This window comes from Alternaria novae-zelandiae, assembly GCF_023758075.1.
Source record: "Alternaria novae-zelandiae strain BMP 2774 chromosome Unknown scaffold_4, whole genome shotgun sequence".
NCBI lineage: Eukaryota > Fungi > Ascomycota > Dothideomycetes > Pleosporales > Pleosporaceae > Alternaria > Alternaria novae-zelandiae.
Genome location: NW_026056964.1, coordinates 1065415 through 1083574, shown reverse-complemented (window position 1 = coordinate 1083574; position 18160 = coordinate 1065415). Strand labels below are relative to the sequence as shown.

Below are 18160 nucleotides of genomic sequence, written 5' to 3'. Positions count from 1 at the left end.
TATGATACCTGGGTGGAAGGAATGCACGTTAGCCCAGCGCAACGCTATAAATAAATCAAGTTTAGCGTGGCACAACGGCTTTTGCTGCCTCGTGGCTTAAGGCGGGCAATTTTGGCCTCTGCTCGCTTGCATGCCTAGATGCGTGAGGTTTGAGTGCCCTGGTTGCGTCCGAACCCCGCCGTTGTTTGGTTGGGTGCATGGGGGAGGCCAGGGCCCTTGTCCTTGTGTCAGACAAGACAAGCTGCAAGCCACGGGTGGATGACGCTGGAGATTGGTTCCGGACGGCTGCGGCCCGCGCGACTGACAGATTGGGGAGTATGGTGCGAAATGCGACCGGGAGGTACAGATTCATTCACCTGTAGGAGTATGACACCCTGGCGGGAAGAGAGACAGAGAAACAATGGGGTTGTGAGAAACAGTGCTGGGAGGGGTTTCGCGTGCTTGAGGGTCCTTGAATCGTCTGAAGGAGGTGACGAGACCTGCGCAGCGGCCAGCCGATAACGCAGTCAGACGTTCGCGTGCGCGCCGTGCGACCCTTTAGAAACTCCCTAGAAGCATGCTACAGTAGGCGGCGCTTCCGGGCGTTGGACCCAGGTGCGAGGCCCCGGGTTCGTGTTCAGCTTCTGACGGGCTTCCGAAGGGTGGCACCAGAGAGCACGAGGGGTATGTGCTTGCTGGCTGAGCTATAGCCCTCGCCAACCGGGATTGCCGTGCTGCTCATGTAAGATGGCTGCTGAAGTGTGCACATGCAGCTCGTGGATGCTGAGGGCAGGGTAGCTGAACGTTTAGCGAGTGAACCTGCGTGGCTTCGTATAGAGGAATGTTGTCCATCTTTCGGTGGGGTATTTTGCCCCAACCCTGTTTGTGTGTGTGGTGTTCATCTCGCTGAGCTGTTCCATGATGCCTAGTCGCGTGTTCGCATCCGTCGACCTAATTGTAGTGATGGAATAGGTGCAGCCCATGCACCGCTTAACTGCGCAATTTAATCAGCAAGTTGCACCTCGTCATTGCGTTACCCCACGTCCAACCCTAAACTGCCGTGTATCATCAACTCACTATATCCGTCTCAATTCTTCCGCCACTCATGACCGCAAGGGTTAATTGTATGACCATATGTAGACAAGCTTCGTACTTTTACCGTGGCCCTGGGTCTTGGTGTTCGGCGCTGTCAAGGTACCTTAACGGGATTTCGGAACGGACATCGCGTGTCGTGGAAGGCACAACGTAAGGTGGTACTTATGCAGCAAGTGCGATGCGTGAGATAGCAGTTTCCACAGCATCGTTGAGAATGGAAGCGAGGCGGTGCTTCTTATCGACCGGTGTGACGAGCTTGACGAGCTGAGCCTGTGGCTATTCTGAGTACTGGTGAATGCCTGGGTTCACGTCCGGAATAGTATTCGTTGTGTAGGGGGTACTCCAGTTGTAAGGTTAGAATTCTAATGAAATTGTCAGCGCCACAGTAGAAGAAGTGATGTGTAAAAAGAGATGGTGAATGTTGTGACAGATTCCTGGGCGGCTGTCTTACAACCACACAGCAGCTGCACTTGATAACCGAACAGGTGATAGCAGACGCAGACCGTAGCTTGGGCTGATGGAAGACTGAGGAACAAGCCAAAAAGGGAAAGCAAAGTAAAATTGCTGCGAGACTTCGCTGGAGAAAGGTGCATAGATCGATTGTCTGGCATAGCAGAGTCAGACGTACCCGCGTTCTCACGTAGGACAACACAGCCGTCCTCAGCCAGGAGAACAGCTTGAGGAATGACATCAAAACGATATACAACGCTGAATCAAGCGAATAGCAAAACGGAGGAATAAACTCTTGTGCACTGTGCAGAGGCGATCATCATTCGCTCCCATGACTGATTTCAGCTTAACCTGATATCCAGCTTAACCACCGGAATATCCCATGCCTACAAGCGCGCGTATCCAACGGTGAAGGTTTGGAGCCCAAAGCTACACTGCTCGTTATCGTTCGATGTCGTGACGAGTCAGTGATGGTCGAAAAGAATAGCGAGTCCGCAAAACAGGATTCTGCAGTGCCTCGAAGTTGCTCGACTCGCCTCCATGATTGGTGCTCGGCGTATCAAGAGAACAAAACGATAAGCTGATAATCCGAAAACGGTAACCATAAGCTAACAGGCAACATTGTGCTGCATGCAGATCGGCGCTGCCTTCCGGAGAATCCCTCAGGTACTGTCCAGCCAGGGTTATGGCTATCGTGTGAAAGGATGCGAATCCGAGGGAATGCCGGTCAACAATAAACCGTGAATGGCTCTACACGGCTTGACAACTCTGCAGAGTGTGGGTACATCCTACTCGCACGATGCGCTGTCATTCTCAACGACATAGGGACGTGCAGCGCTGTCTCTGTCAAGAAACGGTGAACGCTCATCCAGCTCTTGCCAACAAAGTGAAGCGATTATCCCTGTACGAGGATCCCATTTGATGCTAGATCATGCCTCTGACGTGAACGGGGCCGACCGTTGACATTCCTGAACGTCGTGAGTGGTGCCCTGTGTTTGATGAATGCCTTGTGGAAGCATAGGGCAGCAACTGATACAGCAGTGTTGCATTGCAAAGGATTGCATTCGGAAATTCGGCAGTACACGAAAGGGGATGAAAACGTGAGGCGAGGCGGTGCAGTGAATGCCTTGACTGCGAGCCCTACAGAAAACGAAAAAGCAAAGATTATACCCTGATCGCCATGAGCACGCAAGCAGGCTCACGAGTCGTGGATCCCCTTCCGGATGTGGTCATCCGGTCGATCATCAGTGTTGCAGATCATAGCACGCACACATGGACCTTAAGCAAAGGAAGGAGTATGACACCATGGCCGGCCTTGGGAGTACAGTAAAGAGAAAGCTTTCTCAAGCGTTGACAACGAGGGTTCGGCGCCGCTCCATGTTGTGCGGGTAGTGGTGCGGCTGCGGGCATTGCATGGCCACGGCCGAACGCGGGATCGGTGACATAGGTTCATTCAATAAGTACGGAACCAAGTGCCTGGACCGACAGGCCGGTCCTAGTACAAGATTTTGCGTGCACACGCATTCATCACCAAGTGCTAGTATCTCGGCGAGGTCATCCGCATCATGTCTATTGACGATCCCCAAAGGGCTTGGTAAGGTGTCATCGTGATCAACGCCATTAACGTCTCGCCAGACGGTGAAATTCCGAAACAGATGATCAGCCGTCCAGTGCTATTTTCCGTGTGGGCGGGTGATGCAAGTCACGCACATTCCCGGCGAATCATGGAGATGTTGAGAGGCAACAACAAGGTGTGTGTCGGCATGGGCCGAGCGACGAGTCGTACAGGATGCCAACAACCTTGGCTGCTGATTTCGGACAGCAATTGCTGACCAGAATATGGTTTTACTTACTTTTGCAGCCCTTTGAGCGAGGAGAAAGGGGTTTTGGTGGGGCATGCCGATCCGATTCGGCGGCCGCTCAGATCTAAGCTAAACGGCCTTCCCTCGCTGGCGCCGCATCTTGCTTTGGACCAGTCGAGAGGATGCGCCGCAGCAGCGCGCTAACGTGTGCAGATGGAGTCGATGACGAGTCAGAGACGACAATCTGCTGCATGAGCTCCTGCGTGAAGACTGCACGGTGGTGTAGTGCCACCACCCCAGAGACTTCTGAAGCATGAGTGCAGCGTAGAGTGTAAAATCAAAAGTCGCATGTAGGCCAGGTGCTGAGCTGTGCTGCCATCCATGCGTGGGTGCCTTGTATAGTGAGGCTGGAGCGGGCCACTGCGCGGACAAGTCGATCAGTTTGGCCGCTGGTCTGCCGCTGTCAAATAACCGTGAGCTGCGAACCTCAATTTGAAGACGTTTCGTCAACCGCAGTCTGTTTTGGGAACAGCGGTACGCGCAACCACCAATAGGAGTCCCGGTCGATATGAACAAGCCACGACGGAAGAACAAACGACAGTCGAAGGTGGGTAATGAGTTTCAGAAGATTGACGCAGCGAGCTGGCTTTGCTATTGGCTGAGCGCAGATCATTCGTTAATCTGATCTATGAGATCGTGGCTGGGTATCCCTGTCTGATCCTATGGAGAGTTATTCGAGGAAATGCAAATCCACACGGGTCTCGCACCCCTTCCTTTGCTGGAGAATTGTTTACGGCAGTGCGTGCTTCCGCAAACCCTGGTCGGATTGTGCCGTCCATGACGATTTATCACTACCAATACGATATTGGGGGCGGGGCAGTCAGACAAGCAAGGTGTGAGCGTACTACTGTTGACTCTAGAACCGTCCTCGGCGATCACATAGTTGCACAGCGCAGGATGTCAAGATGGTAACTTGGTCGACATCGGTCGCCGTTGCTGTAAGGTGCACATCGGGTGCACTATGCGGCGTGTGTTGCGAGACGCTTGGTGATGGAGGCGTAGAGTCACTTGCAGGGAACACGTTGCGAAGGTTTTGCCAATCCGTGGGTCTTTCATCCCCTTCCACCCGCGCACATCCTCTCTTTGTGCCGGCCAAGAGAGAGGGCAATCCTGGCTAGGGGACTTTCGCCGACGACATCCAATATTCCGCGACTCGCAAGAGGGTTACGAGGCGCGCGGAAGGTAGCGCGGAAAGATGCCGCTCTTGCACAGGATGCACTCTGGCATCGGGAGCAGTTGCAGCGTCGACATGGATATAGACCAAGGGCCGAGCATCTTCGGTCGAGGTCATATGGAAGACGTGACACGAAAGCGTGCTAGCCATGGCAAAATGCTGTGTCTGCAAATTGTCCTGCTCAGACATTGCAGCGAACACGGCAGGAGCCACACCTCAGTGTTGGAACCACCGTTCGTCCCACAGGACGGGATGCTGCGCGGCATGGTTGAGGATGGGCAGGCGTATAGCTGCGGCAGACGTACGAAGCAGCCAACCACGACGGGCAGCGAGCTAGGATTTCAGATTTCATCGACCAAGCGGAAGACCCCGCGCGGTGCTCCGAGGAACAGAAGGGGTCGAGGGTCATGGATGACATTCGGTGGTACATGGTTTGGCGATTAGGCGACTCAGGCAGGGCGCTCTCAAGACAAACAGCCGTTGCGCGAATCCGAACGCGAAAGACAGGCCTGCGTGTTTGGCGAGAGTTTGTTCCTACGATCGCTCACGACCCTGGTCAAGACGGGGGTGCTGAATCAGCGGCGGGCCACACGTCTGCGTGCATGTAGCAGAATTGCAAATGCAACGCATGGAATTGTCATTCGTTCGTCGAAATTGCGGGCTCGGAAGCGATCGGCGACGGCGACCGTTGAGTCCTGCAGGCGATTTGAAGCGAACGTATGGATGGCAAGGGCAGATTGGACAAATAAAGTCGTCGGGTGAACGGCGAGGTTGCTGCATTGGAGCGCATGTGCAGCAGAAAGCGGCTGAGGCTCAGCGAAACAAAGCACCCACTCGGCCGGATGCTGTGCGTCCCGTGAACGCTAGGCCTTGCAACCGGGACGCGCTAGGCCGCCAACGGTAAGAGCGATGAAACCCCCGGATCTGATGCATCAGCCACGCCTGCGCCGCATGCGACGGACAAGGAATGGCGAGACCTCGGTCTATCCGAACGCAACCAAGCCCTGGTGCTGGGTGAGGGAACAGAGTTGGAACCATGTCGCGTGGGGTGTGCAGCAGTCTGGACGAGGCTGTCTCTATTGTGCGCGGCCCCGACATGGGTGACTCGCGATATAGCCTTCAGCAGCGGTATCAGATTGAGTACATGTACAGTGTCCCCACCGATGGCGTAATAGGTCGACGTCGGGCTGGGGATAAATGGAGAAAGTTGGGCGACGGACAGCCTCACTCATGCCCTCGAGGGTCTCGTTGCAGCGTGCAGGACGATCGAGATAATAGCGTCACGGTATAACCAAGATACCCGCAGCAGGTTGCGATCGCCCTAGTGGGTGACTTCGGCGACGATAGAATGGGAGCGAGAGTGACGATGTGTTTTGGCCAGCAACGGTTTTGCCCATCCCAAAGCGTGCACGAGTGGCCTCCGAGGCTGCCGAAAAGGGCTGGAGCGCAAATCGAGGGCTACTGTACTAGCTGGCAATATTCCAAATGCCACGGCAGGCGCTCACTGGTGCAGGCGGTCCAGTTGAGCGGGCTCGCTACTTTTCGCTACTGTCCCGCCGGCAGATCACTCCAGCCCACCAACGGCCGCCAGCAGACACCCTCACCCTCACCTCCACCCCAGCGCGGCCAGAGACACACGCCTCAGGAAACAGGTTGTGTGTCGCACTCGCCAGAAAATAGAACACCAGAAACACGCCCAGTTCGATGTGAGTGCACCGCGCTAGCCTCGGGAGAACGACAGGCCCGAAAAGGAGACGTCGTGATGCCAAGCGCACCTCGCCGACCTCGTGTCCTCCAATGTGAGGGCCGGTGACGATCACACTACTCGCGCCCGGTCCGCACCCAGCACCAGCACCCGTTTGATCGACGCCCAAGTGCTGACTGCAACGTGCATCGTGCGGCGCTGGAGAGGCCTGCCTCGTGTCGACGGCCGGCCTGCTCGAGACACCAGTTCAGCGCAGTTTGCCATGGGGAAACGGCATCACGGAGACTTGTAGACCACGTTGCTTGACACTGCAAACCCAACATGTCCATCATGGCTGTCAGGCAAGGGCGACAAGCGCGCCAGAGGGCCCAAGGCGCATGTCCGGCCTTCCTGAACCAGGGTGACGGTACACAGAGCTTGTCATGATGGGGACCACGTCGAGCCCACTGGAGCATCCTGGATGCCGCTGAGGCTGGCTGGCTGAGGCTGCTGCTCAACCCTACGGCGGTCGATATGTTTGGTTTTACTGTGGGCAGGGGCTGTCCAAGTATCGCGCCGAGTGGGGGTATCTTTGACTGTCTCCATGGTGTCTTCTGAATCCCACCGGCCTTGCTGCTAGCGTGCACCATCATGAATCGACAACGAAACGGCCAGGGGCCCCAGCGAATGCGACCATTTCGCGCGAGCGGTGGGCCGCCGGCGGGGACGAGCGCGCTGTCGGCGGCCAGGGAGCGTCGCAGGGGGGAGCACTTCACTACGCTTCTTTCCAGGGTGGTAATGCGAGCTGGGCGCAACGCCTGCTTTTTCTGCCGTCCCAAGTCGGCGCCGGGCGAGCGCCATACGCCATGCCACGATGTGATACAGGGTACTTGTCGAATCCGACGATCTGGCACCTAACCAGGTCCATCGCTGCTTGTGTGCGTCGTCGACAACGATTACATTAGCCCTCTGCTGCTCAGGGCCCAGCTAGTCGCTCAGAGCGCCGCATGACGCCCCAGCGCTCTCCGTCCACCATCTCACCAGTGCCTTAGCCGCATCGTCTGAAAAGCAGAATCCTCGCTCACATCTGCCCGTCCCGAACAAGTCAATAGCTCCTCGACCGCCTTGGCGTCCAAGTGTCCTGACTACTCCTCCCCGCGCCCGTCGTGATATATACCAGTGCCCGCCTCTACCACGTTACCGTTGGCTCGTCTAACAACGTCGACCATCATTCAACTTCCCCTCTACCATACAACAATCGACACTGACACTTTGCTCTGTGCTTCTCACCCGCACAATCAGGTACGTCCCACTCTCACTCATCACCTCTCCCTGTCGTCGGCTGCATTTGTTGTACCGTGCTCTCAGCACTACTACAATTCAGCCTGCGCTGCATCCCAACTACACCTACTGTCATTCGTTGCATTTGATCACCAAATGTTTTGAGATAGTGTTGGTTGCTTCCTCGCCTGCCCTAATCCGATGATGTACGCATAACTAACCCACGATGCAGCACATTCCCACATTTTACGACAGACCAAGTCCAACCAACAGCTTGATCTCCCTGATCATCTTGTCATAATCGAGGAGTCTGACCTTGAACGTGCTCACCGTCCGCCGCATTCATACCAGCGCGGATCCAATACCCCACTTCAACCCTGTGTCGCTCTTTCCCTCTCAGAAGAGTTCGACATGGTTGCCCACAGACGCGGCCCTTGGTCGCAGCACGAGGATCAGTGGCTCGTTAACCTCGTCGCCCGTAATGGACCTCACAACTGGGTACGCATCTCACAGGAGATTGGCTCCCGGTCACCAAAGCAATGCAGAGAGCGCTACCATCAGAACCTGAAGCCAACACTGAACCATGATCCCATCACCGGAGAAGAGGGGGAGCTGATTGAGAAGATGGTCGCTGAGATGGGCAAGAGATGGGCAGAGATTGCAAGACGGTTAAAGGGACGCAGCGACAATGCAGTCAAGAACTGGTGGAATGGTGGCCAGAACCGCCGCAAGCGCAACCCTGAGCGTCCTGAACAAAGATCCCGAGAGCACATGCACCACAACCAGACTGGCTACCACTATCCAGCACCCCACAGCCAGGCTCATCACGAGGAGCACCGGATGTCTTCATACCACGACTCACACAGGTCCTCTCTCAACATCCCAACCAACTCTCCACATGCACTCAAGCTGCCCCAGCCCCAGCGTTTCGAGCCATACCCCGGATCGCGCCCGCAGCCACTTGACATCTCAGCCTATGGAGCATCCGCCACAGTACGAGCACGAGGATTCGAGACACCCATGCCCTCGCCTTCTGGCTACTCCATCGTATCTGCTGATGGCGCTCCTTCCCTCATCACCGACACTGGCTCAGAGTCGCGCTCGCCTCGTGGCGCAGCCTCTCCTCTCGACATCACACTTGCTCCATTAGTCGGCAGCAGGGAAGAGCGCAAGAGCTCTTCCACTCGCTACTTGCCTACTACTGGCTTTGCGCCCGAAGACGACTCCTCATACGACCTGCACAGGCGACGCGGCTCACTACAACTCCCGCCACTCCACCGCAGTGAAGCCTCTGTACCCAAGCCTGCGCCTGCCTTCCGGGAGCCCAACTACGAGAGACCACAACCACCGCGACTGCTCACCCAGCCTACCCCTCAGCTCACACACCACCACTCTATGCCTCAGTCTGCACCGACTAGCGTGCCCCAACGAGCGTTGCCTCCTTTCCATTCGCTCGCAGAGCCGACACTTTCGGTCCCTCAGTCCTCGAGCGCAAGCACCAGTCCAGCTGCGCGACAACTACCGTCACCCTACGTGCTGCCCTCTGTTCCAGCGGAAGTCAGAAGTGCGCCAGTCTCACCAAAGGACAGGATGTCGCTGCGAAACATCATGTAGCTGTCTATCATGTTTCACGTTGTTCACCATACCCCTTCTTGTCTATACGTCGCATGTTTCAAACAACCTACTTCTATTAATGGCCGATGTTCAATGATCGACACTTTGCTTGTTACAAAGCTTTTCAACCTTGTCTACTCTTGTTTTGCATGCACCTAAAAAGGGAAACATTGTACACGACTCTCAGGATACCCCATGTAGCATCTCTGTTCATGTGTCACGGTTGGGAGGCACATCATTTCTGTTTCTATTCTGGCTTGTCGGAGCCAAGTAGCATCGCCTATGTCGAAGTCCGACACACTACGGCGTTTCTCCATTTGGACCCAGGGAGGTCTCACTGTACACTGCGACAATTAGTCGCCAGTAATAATACCCAGCGGTGCGACAGCACTTGCAAGCGTCTACACCGATGCCAATCAAAAACAATACACTATAACAAATTATGACCTTGTGAACAAACTTCAATCATCACACGATCCCTTAGTGACTCCCAGTACCAAGTTCCCTCACTTGAACGCCTGACGGGGTACAACAAGGAGTTCCCACACTGAACAACGATCGCCGAACACTAAGTTCCAGGTTTCTAAACGCTTCCAGGCGAGAGCTCACCGCTCCAATGACATCTCGACTGCTTGTGGTACCCACTCGTGACAGATACTCACAATCGTCCGCGATAGCCACCATGCTGAAAACCCCTCTCCACACCTCAACGTACGCATGGAGCGATCTCGCCGCGATCCCGATCAGTCCACGCAGTCGTACCCGTCGCAGCTTCTGCAGTGTCGCCTACACCGTCTCCTTATTGGACTGGACCCACACAGCTGACGAACAATAACTTCTTCTAAATTGACTGATTGGTCGCTCCTTTTCCTAACACTGCCACCAATAGTGGCCGAGGTGGGGCTCTGGACCGCTGAGCAAGAATCTGTCACCCGTGATACCTGCGACATGAAGATGGGCTTCGGCACTTCTGGAAACATGTCCCCAGGGATTCCCTGGGATGGACGTATACCACGATAGCAATCCGTGACGCGGGCAATAGTTTCGGAAGACTTCCCCATGCCACACTTACTTTGCAGCTGTGGAAATTACGAACTGTCCACGCACCTCCAGTTTGTACGCACAGATACGCCCACCGTGATCTCCTCGCTCTAGCTGTGTTCACGAATCATACACTCAATCCCGCCCGGTGCGGTACGGTCGCTCTGGCCCTCTACCACCGCACATCCGAGCGAATCGCATCTTTTGCAATTCACGATTCAACGTCCTCGGTATGATCGTTGGGCCGTCCACGTCAACGTTCCAATCAGCCAATGCCACTACACCCAGGGTCGGCGATTAGAAAAACACTGAAAACAAGACACTGGGACTTCGATCATGCGGCTACTGGTGGCCTTACCGTTTACGGCTATTAGACTTTGATCTACGCTCTAGTGCGCGACGGCTCGCGAGATTTGCGACTAGCGTATATCTCCATGTCCGCAATGGTGCAAGGAGCGTTGGAAAGACACGGGCAATTTGTGCATATGGCATAGCTCAAACTCTGGTACCCTAATGCGGACACAGAAGGTCTAATCGATAGCGTCTTTCGAACTTTGGTACCGGGTGGGCGCCGTCGAGAGGATGTCGCCGTTCAATCCCATAGTCTACCGCCCTTCCCTGTGATGCTAAAGACAACGCCGTCGCTGAGCCGTTGGTGGAAGGTCGCCGTCCTCGAGAGGGAGTATTTCAGTTTCCACTCCCTCGGGTCCGCGATCCATCGGCTTTGGTTCAGGCCCATACATGTCACAATGCGACTTCATCGGTACCAGGGACGGCGGTATTGTGGGACATCGGATTCGCTTCTGTTCGGGGGCGAGTAGACGCATGCACATCCCCATTTACCGTTGAACGTTGAACGGTACGGTTACGATAGTCCGGCGTAACTCGGTCTTGAGCATGTTTCTTTTTACGAACAACATCATCAGGGGACTCGATGAGGCCCTTCTGACGGAAGGTTCCTGCGTGTGAATGTCGTGATCCCTTCGATCTGCACAAGCATCACAACGTCGTCCTCTAGCGTAGATCGTGCCGGACCTCCTCCGCCTCAAGTCTGTGGCTCGTGGCGGGGCTACCAACCGGTCGAACTTATGACATGTGCATGCAGCTCAGATGGTGAAACCTTTTTCCTATGTCCAGGATCGCATGTCTAGCTTTGAGGTAGTGGTTATGCACGAAACGCGTCGCTTTCACAACTGCACTACATATGTAGGGGTATGCAGGACTGTCAGAGTCAATCAGACGGGTGTCAGACCAAGACCCTCGTAACCAGACTTCGAGCTGCTCGGCATGCTCGGTTACCTTCTGATGGCCTCGGTGAAACGCGCACGGGAAGCGGTTGCGTCAACAGTCTTGTGGAGTCACTGGGTCCAGGCGAAACCTCGTTTGTTTGTGTGCATACGCAGTGAAGACGTTAGACGTCAAACAACTGTGGATATCCCCGCGGACGTGCGGAACTGTTGCAACAGCTGGAGCCGTGGTTTCTGCTTTTGCCGATACTGGGGCTCGCGTCGGTTTCGGCTTCGGCGACTGCGAACGAATGTGTTGACACTGCGGAATGATCGCCGCCTCTTGTGGCAGTGTACGCACTTTCCAAATGGAGACCTCTCGATGCAACGATACCATCTTGCTATGCCAAACACAGAGTTCGCAGGTGTCGCTATGTCAGACTTGCTTGCAACTTGCTTCTCCATCCTGTCAGGAGGCAGAAGTGCACCTGCCGCATCAGCGGCTTGCGTTGCATCCTTCCAAGACCCCCATGCCAGGAGCCTTCTATTCGTTTATTCGTTCACCTCATTTGCAAACGTGCAGAAATTTTCCGGAGTCACCGCTCCGACTCTCTCGGCTTTACCGTGGGCAACGCTGCTTCGATCGCCTACAGCTAGCGGACCTTTTACCACAACAGCAACGTTGCATCCGCAGCCAGGAGACATCCCGTGTAAAACTGGGTCGTAATAGCAGTACCTCATCATCTCCTGCAGCGGCCCTTTTTCTCCCGTTTAATGTACTCGTGGCAATCCGTGCTGTAAGCGTCAGCGTGCGCCGCATACCTGCATTACTCCCAGTGACATGGGGCAAGCTTTTCGCAACCTTCCATGCGCTCCCAACGCATTGTCCGCTTTCCCTCGCGCCGCAGACCTGCATATCATCCAGTCGGCAAGCTCTTTCAACATTTTTTCGGACGTCGATCAAGGTCGTACAGAACAGTGAGACACGAGCTCTCGCTTACAGGCGGTAGGTAGCGAGTTGCCAGCAACGCGGGTTCGGTATTGTGTAAGCCTAGCTATAACGCCCGTATTAAGCGTATGTGCGAGGCTTGTACTCATCCTTCTCTAATCTTCGGGAACAATATGCGGAACACCTGGACTATATCAAGGGTAAACAGTGATACCCCATATCCCCCACTCGTTCTGCAGACGACCCGGTGCTTAATCCTGATGCAAGCCACCGGACGTTTTGCTGGAATCGTCGCTGGCAAATTGCACTCTTGGTGTTTTGAACGGTGAGTTTGACGATGCGAATCGTCATCATTGGCCAGCCGAGTTTTAGCCGGAAGGGGATTGGTGGGAAAACTAGCGGGCTGCCACGTGATGCCGTTGGTCCGTCGCGGTCGCGCATCCAGCCCTGCAGATCCCAACGACATCCTACCCATCAACACCTGCATCTGCATATACGAACACTCCACGTTGTATCCTGTTTCTAAACATATCTTATCGCGTTCCCTGCTTACGGGTGTCGTTCATCCCTTCCGTTGCACGCGAGGTGTGAGCCACGTGTTTACGGTGCTGGTCCCCGGGTTCGCCAGCGGGAATGTCGGCTAACAAGTTGTATAACCCGGATCAGAGCGCGGTGAACACGCGTTGGATAGAGCCCTGGACTGAGGCATTTAGAGTAAGTGTCAGCTATCTGTACTCCGTGCAGTCATCAGTGAAGTAGTCGCACGGTGTTGGGGATGTGTTCCATCACACGTCCATGCGCGGTCTTCGTGGCACCATTCCAGATCCGTCGGCTCATGCTCGACGTACGCAGTATCAGCGAACAGAATCGCTGACTGATGGTAGGCACAACGAGATGTAGGGCTTCAACTTCCCATCAACTTCCATACTACGCCAGCTGTATCGTTAGCTCAAGCCTGCTTCACGAATAACCAGTACGAACATAATGCTTTCCAAAAGTGCTTCTCAAACTTGTTAGCTGTCGGCTTTCGACAATTTACTGTCGATGCTTACTGGGATCCGCTACGTTCAGTATGGAGTCTATGTCCAGTGGAGTTACCCCAATCGAATGAAGACAGCTCAGATGAGGGTGCTTTACCCGTGGCGACGGGACCTACAGTGGTGCCTACAACTAATAGATTGAGTGCGGATACTCCTCTATCTACACTGGAAATTCCTCCGCAGCTTGGAAAACGCCAGGAGACATTGACATCGGCTCCTGCGTCTGCAGAGTCATCATCAGGCTCAACAAACGCGGTATCATCTACCCCATCTTCGTCTTCTACATCGTCGACGAGTGCAGCAACGCCGACCATAGTCGACTTCCCCACCCCCAATGGACCACCGCTTCTGCAAATCGGGAGCTACAATTGTACATCTCTGATGACGCTGGATCTGCTCACGGGTATCATAGAGGACTTTCTCGAGATTACAGCCACTACGACTGATGCTGAGATAACCATGTTCACGTTCAACGTGCATGCTGCCTCGTCCATCACCGATCCGGACGCCCCAGCACCGAACCTTGCGCAAGACCAGCTTCCTGAAGACGGGCAACTCCTTAGTGATGTGTTGCAGGGTAATCTTTCCGATAACACCCTTACGCCAAACGCCTTGGGTGACCAACGCGCAAACTTAAACAGCTCGTGGTATGACGTTGATTGGTCTAACCGCCCATTGATTGGTTACTACGATGACTCCAAAAATGCCGATGGACAGCTGTTCACACAAAGTGGATGGCCTACAGAAGCTTTCATGGAGTTCAAGCAGCTACTTCGGGTCGTCGTTAGTTACGGCACAATCGATCCGCAAATGGACAAGTACAACTTCGGACCAGATCTCGAATACGTTTTCCCTCCCGGAACTATCATCGACGAGCAGTCGGTATCGATAGGCTCCGATGGGCGTGTAACTTCTGGATGCTTGTTTGCGTCTTCCGACAACACCTTGACTTCAACAAGAAACTCGTCTTGGGCTCTGGCCGATGCACCATCACTTGATATTAGCGCGACGCCGGACTTTCGGTCAACTATACCTTCCATTACCAATCTTACCGCCTGCGGCATCACACCGTTCCTCAATCAAACCCTCGCAAACACAACTGCAGACAAGAATCCTTTACCCTACGCCGCATACGTACACTCAACACTATGGACCTTCGCACCTGGCCAGCCTCTCAATTCCTCTGGAGAAGGCGATGACACAAACGACAACCGTTGCGTCGTCATGATGAAGTCGCCATATCCACAGCGCTGGCGCATAGAAGACTGCAACCAACGCCATCGCGTGGCCTGCCACGATCCACGACAACCCTATAATTGGCGTGTATCGGACGACTCAACCTACTACGCGAACGCTGAGGGCTACTGTCGGGACCCATATCAGTTCAGCGTACCTCACACCGCGCTGGAAAACTCACATCTTTATTCTGCCTGGCAAGCTGCCGCTCCTGATGAAGATGCGCTGTACATCAATATGAACAGTCTGAGTGTGCCGGATTGCTGGGTCATTGGACTCAATGCGACGTGTCCATATCTTCCTACTACTGACACCAATCGTACGCGTATTGTCGTTGTGCCGACAGTTGCGGCTGTAATTATCTTCTTGCTGGCTGTGCTTACCTTTTTCATCAAATGTGCAGCGAACCGGAGAGAGAACAAGAGAGGAAGAAAGAGAAGATTAGTCGACGGTTGGGAGTACGAGGGTGTTCCTAGTTGAAGTGAAATGGCTTTTGGCATGTCGCCAGGTTTGGCGGTGAGAATACATGTAATGTTTTACTTGGCCGCGCATAGGTTGAGGCTTTGCTTCACATTCCCGTCTTCAAGTCACTTAATTCACTGCAAATATGCAAAAACCTGGAATAGCATGATGAGCCTACACAGTCAATGGCAGATATGGTGAATGGCGCCTTCCTGCCAGGCTCATCATTGTCAGTATATCCACAATCCCCTCGACAAGGTAGGACTTCCATCGTCAACCAATCACTGACATCAACCTCAAGAGCATGTTGCGCAAGTTCTCATCCAAGATCGCCGCTCATCGCTCAGCTGAGTCACCGAAGAACAGTCCGCAGTCCTCGTACCAACCCTCTCACTTCTCGACTCCAGCGCGAAAACCATCGTTCCACGGCTCTCGCTACTCGGAACTGCCATCGTCGGGCTCCGTTCAAACGCCACGCTCTTCAGACAGAGCACCATACTCTACCACCGGTGCGCCACGCGCATCCGATGGCGCACCTTACTCCGCAACACATACATCACACTCCTCCTCGCAACCTCCCAGATCTCTCACCGAGACACCACGCTCCTCAGCCTCAGCACCTCGTCCCACCATAAAGCACTACCTCAGTCCACCTCCACCGAACATCCCCTATGACGAAGCCGCATGGGCCAAACACGACTACCTCCTCTACTCTGTTTCAGCCCGCGCCTTGAACCTACACCGAATGGCCCTCGATATCGAAGCCCGATGGCGAGCTGCCGAAGCCGTTACACCGCCTTCAAAACAATACAGCATCGGTCGCGCAGCACACATTCCTACATTAGTAGAAGTACATCAGTTGTTAGCGCGGATCAATACATTGAAGAGCGAAGAGCGAAGATGGAGAAAAGACTGGCATCCGAGGAGTCCGATGCTAAGGTATCCTGCTTGGGGGAATGTGTATGGCGAGGCTATGGGTGTTAGTACAGGGGAGGGAGAGGCGCCGTGGGATGTGGTTCAGAAGCTGGATGCAATGGTTGAGGGGTTAATGGAGAGGGTTAAGGAGATATGACGGTGTTTATTACTGTCCAATATATCAATTCATTCGAGCGCGTGTTTCAATAGAACAATTCCGCTCCTGTTTCAAAGGCTTCCTGCAACTTCTGATGTAGCTCTATCACGCCCCTCATCGGGGATATAGGCTGTTCATCCTTCGTTAATCCCAAAGCCTCCGCATATTTCGACTGCACTGCTGGTTCAGTATCCCAAGGATGTTCTGGTCGCGCGGCTTTTCCTTCATCATTGCGGGCCCACTCGTAGAGCTCCCATGTTCGTTCACAGAGGACGGCATATGTGCGAAGTGTTTTCCGCTTGGCTCTGATGCTGGCTCGTTCTTCGCGATCGTTACTGTACTGGAGGCTTCGATTAAGGCGCTGGTGGATGGAGTCGACTCGCGATAATATCTCGCGCGCTATCTCCCAGCTTCCTTCGAGGACCTGGTCGTGTACAGGCCACATGAGGTTAGACATCTTGTGGCAAGAGTTTGATCGAGCTTTTGTTGTGTTAGTATAGATGAGTGAGTGGGCCATGTGGGAGCGCGAGTGTGAGACAACTCTTATACATTCTGGAAACTACAACGCTCAACAGTCGTGGAATGAAGTGATCTATAGACTACCCGGAGCATGTGACTGATAGTTCGCGAAAGCGAAGCGCTGATATCATATGTTGCTGTCACCTATTAGATCTAGCCACAGGCTGATATCGCTACTGAATGTCGTAAATTTGCTGGCACTTCATGTGACACGTGTGTATTGAAGTTTCCGCTGCGATGCGCTTTACGTGCGCGTATGCGCCGCTGGATTAACGATTTAAACATCGGCTTTTGAATCTCAGGTATTCGTGGGGTCATAGTCTTGGCTGCTAAGTAGTTGTGGTCTGCAAAGTTTCATGTCAAGCCGCAGTAGATTAACTTAAGCCTAATCAAAGATATACTGACTGTGCTTCGCCTGGCTCCATTGGGTATCTTCCTTTTGTATACATTCCTTCCTATCTCCTCCAAACGCACATTTACTTCCTGCGTGCCAGACCCAAAAGTGACGCAAATGGGTCGATACCATTGATCATCGGTATGGGCTTAGCCTCTTCCTCCTTCCCCTCCTTGATGATCATTGCGGGTAACCTTGAAGGTAGCTTCACGATGATCTTCTCGCGAGTCGCTTCTACCTGTGGTATGTGCCTGCTGGTGTCTTCTTCGTCCAGCTTCTTCATCTTCTCCTTTGTTTGTCTCAGGCGCTCAGCGAGACCATCAGCATAGCCGAGTTTTCTTCCTATCTCGATGCCGCGTTGCATGTCGACCTCCTTGCCCTGATCTAACCCTGTCTTCAAGCCCTCCGTTTGCCCCTGCTTGAGCCCGATAGCCAGGCCTTCCGTCATACCAGCGCTGTGGCCTTCCTTGATTCCTTGGATGTGTCCGTCGTCTTTTCCAGCATCGAGGCCGCGCTGGAAGGCTTCTTCGCGAGCTTTAGGCAATAGATCCCAAAGGGAGTCTGTCGCCGCGTCGGTCTGCGTCGCCCATGAGGCTGTCATTGCGGAGGTTTGAGTGGACTTTGAGATCGAATCGTCTGGTTTACGTTTAGGAAGGTTCTCGTAGATGGCGTGGTCATACATACTGGTATTGAAAAGACCCAGGAGCGTTTGGTAGATGGTGAGCTGACCTGTTAGCAAAGGTAGGTGGCTTGGCATACGTTGGCTTGCCTGAATCTGCTTCAGCTGTGCCTCATCGAGGTCTTGATCCTCTTGCTGAATGCCAGCGAGGAAAGTCTCGAGCGAGACGCGATGTTGCTCGACCTCATTGGCCTGGCGAGCAAAGTCGAGCAGACCTTGCAGGCGGTCTGTTTTGGACATCACTGGCATGGCGCGAGGTCGAAGATGATGTTGAGAAGGCAAGAGTGTGATTTGGGTGGAAGGAGCTGTGAACAAACGCGGGTCTTGGCAGCAGTCAAACGGGCAGGCGGTATAGAGACGGCTACACCTCAAATCGATCACCATCAGATGCTCAATCTCATTG

The 18160-nt window shown here is 54.1% G+C and overlaps 3 protein-coding genes across 3 annotated transcripts; 2 read left to right on the top strand and 1 right to left on the bottom strand.

The window, feature by feature from the left end:
* Positions 1-7936: 7936 nt before the first annotated feature.
* J4E88_002871 (uncharacterized protein) lies at positions 7937-9139 on the top strand (the record flags this gene model as incomplete). Its single annotated transcript, XM_049396529.1, has 1 exon — positions 7937-9139. One exon carries the CDS (start codon positions 7937-7939, stop codon positions 9137-9139), a length of 1203 nt encoding a protein of 400 aa, XP_049257877.1.
* Positions 9140-12988: 3849 nt separating this feature from the next.
* On the top strand, positions 12989-15111 carry J4E88_002870 (uncharacterized protein; the record flags this gene model as incomplete). Its single annotated transcript, XM_049396528.1, has 2 exons — positions 12989-13069; positions 13240-15111. The coding sequence occupies 2 exons, from the start codon at positions 12989-12991 to the stop codon at positions 15109-15111; spliced, it is 1953 nt and encodes a 650-aa protein (XP_049257876.1).
* Positions 15112-17160: 2049 nt separating this feature from the next.
* Positions 17161-18006, bottom strand: J4E88_002869 (uncharacterized protein; the record flags this gene model as incomplete). Its single annotated transcript, XM_049396527.1, has 2 exons — positions 17161-17807; positions 17838-18006. The coding sequence occupies 2 exons, from the start codon at positions 18004-18006 to the stop codon at positions 17161-17163; spliced, it is 816 nt and encodes a 271-aa protein (XP_049257875.1).
* Positions 18007-18160: the final 154 nt, after the last annotated feature.